Here is an 8,686-nt window from a genome sequence, read left to right on the forward strand (position 1 = left end):
TGGATGCGAAGAATGTGATTTAAAAATAATCTGCTGGCTTTCTTTTAAACGTAAAGCGGCTGCTGTTGAGTCAGGCTTTCCCTGAAGATGCAGGAACCTGCATCTCTTACCTTTGCTATTTTTCATGGCTTCTTTGGGAGGGGCTCCTTCACCCGGCAGCTGCTGGGGTCAGGATGCTTGTTTGCTCCTTCAGTGAATTTTGGTCATTTGGGTAAACGAGGCTGGAGGGAAACGAGGGGAAGGTTTGATGTTGATATAGGTTCCCATCACCATCTATGGCTTGCTGTGGCTTGCGTGTGAGAACAAGCCTTTGCAGACAGCTCTGCGTGCTAAAGCCGTTCCCCTCTTCCCGCTGCGAGAGGTGCCCACGGACACTGAGGACGGGAAGGCTGAGCTGGAGGTACCTGTTGTGATGGGAGCTCCTCTGCTAGCAGCTGCCGGAGCTTCTGGAGGGGCAGAGGCCTCAGGGAGGCGGACAGGACCCAAGTATCGGCACGGGATTGGGAGCCAAGGTCTCTTGTTCCAGCAGCTTCTCACCAGTGGCCAGCATGACAGTGGTTGTCCACTGCTGGCAACCGAGTCAGCCAAGCGAGGCAGGCCTGAGGCTGGGGGGTTCAGAAAGCTTTTTGCTGCTTTGCACCATGGATTTTGCATTGAAAGGTCGGGATTCAAGTGCTGGTAAACGCGACTGCCCTTCTGTTGCTCCTGTGAGCTGAGCAATGGGAGCAAAAGCAGTCTGCTTGCCCAGGCCTAGCTGGACTTCTCCAGGTCTGTGATGAGGTACGGGTCTTTCATCCGCAGGATCTGGCAGAGCTGCTCCTGGGCCTCCAGCCCTTTCTTCTCAGTTAGCTCCAGCAAAAGTCAGTTCTTCCTTTGACTTGTATTTTGACCTTGCACCTCCTCTTCTTCATCACCGTTGATGACGTTTGCATCCTGTAAGTGTAGCAAAATGCTGGAGAGCTGCCTCATCCTGGAGCAGAGCTCGGTCTTGTGCTTCTTCATGAAGGCTGCGCCTAGCAGACACCAAACCCATGTTACTGTGCTGCACGTGGCCAGGCAGCCGCAGGTGAGTACCACGCTGCGGCACGTGGCATCCTAAGCCAGGAGACAGGGCTTTGTCTAGCTGAGTACTGAAAACCTCAAAAAGCAGAGATTTGCCACCTTCTAACCTTCTCTGATGGGCTGCATCTCCACTGAGTGATAAAATTTTTCCTAACATTCGGCCTGAACCTCCCAGGTTGCAACTTATGGCTTTTACTGCTTTTACCTGACACAGCCGAGAGCTTGGCTCTGTCATCTTTACAACTGCTTTTCAAGGCAGAGTGCCCAGTTACTACCTGGTCATTCCAGAAATGGGAAAACCAAACCCTACCTTGTGATTCACGGGTTTAAGACGGTCTCTCAATTTAAGCTGGAGACCCTGGCTGTTTGGGGCTGCACTCTGCTCAGTAGCAGGGTTGGAGCTGCAAGGGGGGATGATGAATAAGCTGGAGGGGAGGGATGCCATTCAGAGGAACCTGGAAAGGCTGGAGAACTTAGCTGGCAGGAAGCTCATGCAATGTGGCAAAGGCAAATGTAGAGCCCTGCGTATGGGATGGAATAGCCCCACACCAGACAAGAGCCCAGGCGCTGAGTGGACACAGAAAGCAGCTTCGCAGGGAAGGACTCGAGAGTTCTAGTGGGCATGCAAGTTGAACAGGAGTCGGCAGTGTGCCCTGGCAGCAAAGTCTGGCCGCATCCCGGTCTGTATTACCAAGACCACAGCCAGCACAGCGAGGTCAGCGATCCCTTCCCTCTGTTTGGCACTTGTGAGACCACATTTGAGCACTAGGTCCAGTTTGGGGCTTTCCAGTACAAGGACATGGACATTCTGGAACAAGGCCAGCTCCAGTCTGGAGTGCACAATACGCAAGCAGAGGCAGAGGAAATTGAGTTTATTTGACATGGAGAAGAGAAAGTCACAGGGAGAACTAATCACTGTCTTTAACTATGTGAACGGGGACTAAAGAAAAGACAGAGCCAGCCTCCCGGAGATGCACAGCGATGAGATGAGAGGAACAGGCACAAGGCTGTGGTGAGGGAAACTCCAATTAGATAATAGGGGAAAAAAAATCACAATATGGGTGTTACAACACTGGACTAGAGACCCAGTGAGGCTGTGGTATCTCCATCCTTGGAGATATTCAATCTTGACCGGACATGGCCTTGAGCACCTTGATCTGACTTTAAAACTTGCATGCTTTGAGCAAGAGGTTGGACCAGACACTCCTGAGGTCCCATCCAAACTAAGTTTCTCTGATTCCCTTTTCATGATTATGGTGTAGTGCAGACCCAGGAAAAGAGATTTTCATAACCAGCCATGAATGTGCCATTGGACTGTCATCAGCTGCTCGCAGGATGTCACAAACTCTTGTGTAAAACAAGTGACCACAAGGACTAAATGGCCAAATCTTCCCAGATTTTCCCAGCCATTGCAATCTGATTGCCACAGGGCATGGTGCTCAAAATCAGAAATCCTCAAATGGACTTTCAGTAGGGAAAGAAGTCATGTCACATCATGGCATAAAGTCTCTCTCCAGTCCTGCTCATAAGCTGAAGGAAACTCACTGCAGAGAAGATGGAGATGAAGGACTTGGGACCACACCTGAGTCAACACCTCTGAAATTCCCTCTTGATATGCAGCTACGGTAAGTCCAGCAAGTCCCACATTATGATTTCTGCCATAAGGAAAAGCAAACGCAGCCCCTTTGGGGCTTTGGGGTGTGCTCCGTGCTCTTTCTGGGGATGTGTATCATGAAATACCTTTGCCACTCATAACCAGTACTGCTCCCTGCACCTCTGGCTCTGAGACCTAGTAAGACAGATTCTGGTAGCAGAATATGGCTGAAGACAGAGACTTCTTGTATTTTCTATCTCACTACAAAAGAAAAAAAAAAGGGAACAATCCCACTTACTTCAGGCATTATCACCACAGAATTTGTACTGGTCCCACAGTAAATGCAGCCAGAGAACAGGGGTTTGAGTGGAGGAGGCTTGGGAATAAGCTTTGAATTCCAATTTGTTTCTTGTTTTTCAATGGCCTGTAAACATCAAGCATGGCTTTTGAGAGAGGAAAAAAAAAAAGAGCTGTGAACTGGAGGTAGCCCTCGGAAAGTCAAGAAGAGAAGAGACCGACCCAGTCAGAACAGACTGCTGAGTGTGTATCACAGGCAGTGCTGTGCTTCAGGAGCCAGGCAGCCCCTGCTCAGCACAGGCAGGAACCTACCGTGTGCCAGCAGGAACATGGGCAGGGTAACACATTGTCACTCTGCGGAAGAGGCTAAGGGCTTGCACGCAACAGGAGAACGGCTGGTACGCAGCCACCCGTTGCTGTGCCTGGCAGCGGCCAGCAAGTCCTACATCTGCTCTGTGTTGCAGAGCATCCTGTGCCACGGCTTCGCTCCTGCTAGGACATGCATCAGGGGAAGTTTAGACTGGATATTAGGAAAAATTTCTTCACTGAAAGGACTGTCAGACACTGGAACAGGCTGCCCAGGGAGGTGGTGGAGTCACCATCCCTGGAGGTATTTAAAAGACATGTAGATGTGGCACTTAGGGACATGGTTTAGTGGTGGGCTTAGCAGGGTTAGGTCTACAGTTGGACTTGATGATCTTAAGGGTCTTTTCCAACCTAATGATTCTATGATTTTATGATTCTATGCTATCCCAGACAAAAATATGGAAAGCGAGTCCTGGAGGCATCTGTGAAAGAGGAGAGTGGGGGAGGCAGGATCAAGGATGCTGTCCTGCGGTGGGAGATGGGGGCACAGGCCCGTGTGTGAATCCGATGTTGGTGGCAGAAAAACTGGGAGGCATCTCTGCTTATCAAATCCAGTCCCTGCTACTGCAGTATGTCATCCCTTTTTAACCTGGTCAAGCTCCCTCCGTCTTACCTGCTTCCCAGAGTTGTCATCTGGGATCAAGTAGAGGTGAAGGGTTGTATTTGCAGCACTGAGCTGCTGGAAGATCAGAACCAAGGAGTGAATTTAAGGTTGAACATAACCTCCTCCAAAGCACCCCAAGCAGCGAGAAGCTGGGATTCTCCAGGACAGCAGAGAAAGTGATCAGTCTGGTTGGTCTCTCCAGGGTCATCTTCCCAGATTTAAAATGGGCAATGCAGCACAGGCTGGTATTTATGTCTCCTGCAAGAGCAGCAAAGGCAACAAGGTTCTGTTTAGTCATCCTGGCACCCACTCCGGCTGCCTCATCTCTTTAAGGCTTTAGCAGCAGAAAGGAGACACGCACCCACACACAAAGACATGCTCTGCTTTAGGTCCCATGTGTGCCCTGGGCTTTTGGGGTTCGGCAGGGAGTTGCAGGCCTTTGGCAGTCTTCCTGTGAGCTCAGAAAACTGCAAATCTGAAGGTGGCAGCTTGGGACTGTAAAAATTGTCAGACTGCACCCGTACAGCATCCTGCGTACAAGTGCCACGCCACCACGTACCGGGGAGGCAGACGGTCGCTGCGTGACGAGTGACTCTAGCTTTTGATCACCAGAGCAGCCTGAACATCCCGAAGTGACATCCCTAGGGATGGATGACTGGGTCAGAGAGCTCTGCTGATGACCAGTCACCTGGATTATCTCTGCAGCACACTCTGCTATTAACCTGACAGATTAATATAATTACAGCATTTTGCTTAGCACAGCTGTGTCAGTGAAGAGTGTGTAGAGGCACTTTTTGGCCGACACGGCTGTGCTTGCCAGGCCCTGGGCAGGAGATGGAGCCACGTAACAAGAAACTCCTTTCGCAGCACACTGTTTTGGAACAGGACATGGATTTGCCAGGAAGAGTCCCTTGGCCAGCACACCCAGTGCTTGTGTCAGGGCCCCCCAGCACGGGGCATGGGGACTCCTCTGCGTGCTCTGCAGCCCAGCTGCGGGTGCTGACACTCCTTCTCTGCTCATTAACAGTGGCTCATTAAGAGCACTGCAGGGCAGAGGACCCAGATCCAAACCTTGCGGCTCCTCATATTGCCTGGGTGAAAATGGACAATTTCATTCCACTTATTCTTCTGCCTGGGCCAGCTCTGACCTATTGCATCACATCCCGGGGTGGTCCAGCCTGTGGGTGGGCGCAGCCAGCCAGCTCCTGTCCCGGTGGAGCAGAACAGGGATGGCTGTTGCCATCCACAGCTGCCATAGATGCAAAGAATTGAGAAACTCTCCAGAGCAGCCCAGGGACTGATCTGCAGCTGGGCCAGGGTAGTGGCCAGGGGTCATCATGGCAGCTGGGAGGAGAGGGTGGGTGAGGAGGGGCTGGTGGTGTGGAGTGGGAGCTGGGGAAGGCACGACTGAGAAGGCTTGATAGAAAGTGAGAGGAGGATGAAGGACGCCCAAGCAAAGCAGAGGAATACAAGGGAGTATAGGGGACCTCGGAGGGAAGGGAGAATTTGGCCCTGTCTGGAGAGAGGTCTCCAAGGAGCTGGAGATGTCCCCAGGAGGGACAGGCTGAGGGATGGTGGCTTGGGAGACCCAGGTCTCTGCGGCTGCTGTACCTGCCAGGCAGATGAAGTGGGGAAGACGTGCTGCCCGCACGACACCGGGCTGCACCTCGATGTGGAAGAGGGGTCTGGCAGGCACCCACATTTCCTGGTCAGCCTTGCTCAGGTGCCTGGTCCAAGTGGTGTATCTGTAGGTGATGGTCACTGCTGCCTTCACCTCGAAGCTGAGGCCTGTGATGGAGCACTGGAAGATGCCTGCACCAGGGAGGTGAGCTCTGCAGGTGGGAGAGATGACAAGCTCATTCCACCTGGGATGGTGCTTTTGGAAGGTGCTCCTGCTTCGCCCAACAGCTCTTAGCAGTACACGGTGCGGTACTTCAAAAAGTCTTGGGTTATCTCTGGTGTCATGTCTGGAAGATCCTGCAACAAAAGTGTGGCTAGTTTGGGACTGAATGGGGTATTGCACACTTGGTGCTGCTTGCAGGAAGCATGCTGGGATTTACAGTGAAGCACAATGCAGCTTGGCGTGGGAGCTCAGAGCCTCGCAAGCAGCAGCAGGGAATCAGCAGCTGCTGCCTGGTGCGCAGAAAGGCATCACTCTCATCAGTGAAGAGGCCAGAAAAATCATTGACTGGCAACAACTCTGCCCTGGGATCAAAAACATACATTGGCCATGTCTGAGGCTCATGACCCCTTTAACGTGGATCCCTGTAGCGGTGCCCAAGAGAAATCCTGTGTGCAGGCACAGCAAGGAGGACTGAACACTTAGTCCCACTTGGGTAGATGCCACTGGAGTGGGGAAGGTATCAGTTAGTCCATGCATTCCCCATGCATTAGTAGGAAAGATAACAGGTGGACATGCAGAGCAGCTCCCAGAGCTCCAAACTACATGTTTCACCCACTGATTTTTAGGATGTATTTTGCAAATGGGAATTCCAGATAGGAAAGTTTCTGTTTCCTGAGAGAGAAGATGTTGGCTGCTGACTTTCTTGTGAGTAAAGTCTGGGCTGTTCCCTCTCGGTCATGGTGTATCAGCAGAGAGGACAGTGGCCACAGGCAGACGAAATGTTTAGCAGCAAGAATAAATGTGGGATGCGAGCAAGTAGAATTTATCTTCCCACGAACTTGAACACTGGGGTAGTGCATGCTGAGTTAGTGTAGCAAAAGGGACTGGACTCCTCTGTAGTATGAAGAATTGCTGCGAATAACAGGTTTTGAAGACTCACCCAACCTCCCAGGTGATGGCCAGGGTCAGTCCCAGGCTTCCTGCTGTGCCATTTCCTTTGGGTGCTACTGTGCCCTGCCAGGACTGGCAAAGCCCTTACCTCCCCCATGCAACGCCAGCAGTTTCCCTGCAGTTGTGAGCCCAGGTTCAGCCAGTGATAGCTCTCCTGCAGAGGGGTACATAGGGGAAAGCACTCTCAAGCTGTATTTCTCTCCTCCAGCCATGCTTGCCTGCTGGAGGCAGGAGGAGAGGTCTTCTGAGAGCATGAGCAACATCCCCAGCATCAGGTGTAGTGCTGGCCCTGCTCCCTGCTTCTGCGTGGGGGAAACAGGCTGGCGTGGGAGCTGTGCCCGCCTGGCCTGTCGGCAGGGTGACATGCCTCTCCTGGGACCGAGGGCAGCACCCACCAGCTCCTGCCACCCAGCACGGTGCTGCAGTGGCGATGGGCAGCGCTGGACCCCCCCATCTGCAGGACCGGATGTGAGCCCACACGCTGCAGCTGTGCCTTCCTCCCCAGCCCCGCGGTACTCCTCACTCAGGCACCCCAGCCTCAGGCATCATGTCCTAAGAGACCTCACCTCTGCACTTCCTGAGGCCTTCCAGAGATTTGCGAGGGTCTGCCGCCACCTTCCTCAGGGCAAAGTTTGTGACTGGAACAACAGGAAGACATTGTCATTTTTGCCTCATGTTTGAGAGAAGCAGCCATCCTCAAGCAGCCTTCACCCAACCTTCCCGATCGCATTAGCCGCACTGGTCACCTCGTGTACCACTGCATGCTCCCACATCAACTGCAACTTCCACATTCTCCTCCATGAACCATGGCAGGGACATGCTCACCACCATGCAGTGAGTTTGAGGTCCTACGCTCACCACCGTGCAGCTCCACCAGCTCTGCTGCACCAGGTTGTCAGTGAGGACCAGGGCATGCCCTTACCTGAAAAATCAGGTTCAACAGCTTCACCACCACCTCGCACTGCAACAGCAACACAAAGCAGAGGAGGTCAGGAGCCAGGTCACGTCCAGAAGAGTTTCCCATCCTCCGCCCTTTCACGCCTTTGCTATAAAACTTCTTCCTGCTGTTTGTGCCCACATGCACCAAGCTGCCAGGCACCAGGGATCCCACCCAGCTGCCCGCCCCAGGAAGGCAGGGCACTGCAGGGCTGAGAACACATCCCCAGCCTCCACCTCTCCATCCCTCCCTGCTGCCATGCAGAGGGCAGATTTCTTGCTCAGCTTCCAGGAGCAGAGTCCTTCCTCTCCCTCTTGCCTTCCTCCTGCATAGGTGCATCCCTGGGCCCTTGCCTTACTCCCACCTTCCAGTGGAAGCGTGCTCTGGCAGCTCCCTGGTGCACACACAGTTGCAGCTGCTTTGCCCCTTCCCTCCTGCCTGCAGTCCTGGCCAGGGTCCCTCCTCGGGAGACACCCCGATCTGCACCCACTCCCCTTCTCCCACCTGCAGATGGATCCTCACCCACCTCCCCGGGGCCACCCTGCTCTTACATATTAGTGTATGGTACAAAAAGCATTGGGTGTGACTTCATAGGGTCGCAGGGTCAGGTCGTCCTCCATTCGTCTGCTATTGTAGAGCAGCATTCTCGTTTCGGGAGTCAGGGAGGAGTCCTGTGCATTCAGCTTGGCCTTAAGCTCCCACACGCTATCGTCCAGAGACACTGGCACTGCAAACGTTTTGCCCCACGAAGTCTTAATGAAGACGCAGAACTCACCAGGGCTGTCAGCCGTGGGCTGCTGCTCCGCCATAGCGTCTCTTTCAGCTAGCCCAGAAGACCCAAGTTTCCGGCTCCGTCACTTCCCAAGAAACTGAAAGCGCCGTCAGGGCTGACCTGCTGTCAAAGTGCCCTCACGCCTCAGCTGAGTGCTCCTTCTCCTGCCCACAGCCCCTGCCTGCACTGGGCTTTCTCCCCTGCCTGCACTGGGTTTTCTCCCCTGCCTGCACTGGGCTTTTTTCCCTGCCTGCACCAGC

General features: G+C 53.4%; 1 protein-coding gene across 1 annotated transcript; it reads right to left on the reverse strand.

The window, feature by feature from the left end:
- Positions 1-750: 750 nt before the first annotated feature.
- On the reverse strand, positions 751-8,463 carry CARD8 (caspase recruitment domain family member 8). Its single transcript, XM_059827884.1, is given in 9 exon segments — positions 751-1,095; positions 2,955-3,080; positions 3,933-4,023; positions 4,025-4,181; positions 5,535-5,755; positions 5,845-5,900; positions 6,806-6,871; positions 7,640-7,678; positions 8,221-8,463. Coding segments are annotated over 9 exon segments (1,344 nt in total).
- Between the last annotated feature and the right edge of the window lie 223 nt (positions 8,464-8,686).

Source organism: Gavia stellata, chromosome 21, assembly GCF_030936135.1.
Source record: "Gavia stellata isolate bGavSte3 chromosome 21, bGavSte3.hap2, whole genome shotgun sequence".
Lineage (NCBI taxonomy): Eukaryota > Metazoa > Chordata > Aves > Gaviiformes > Gaviidae > Gavia > Gavia stellata.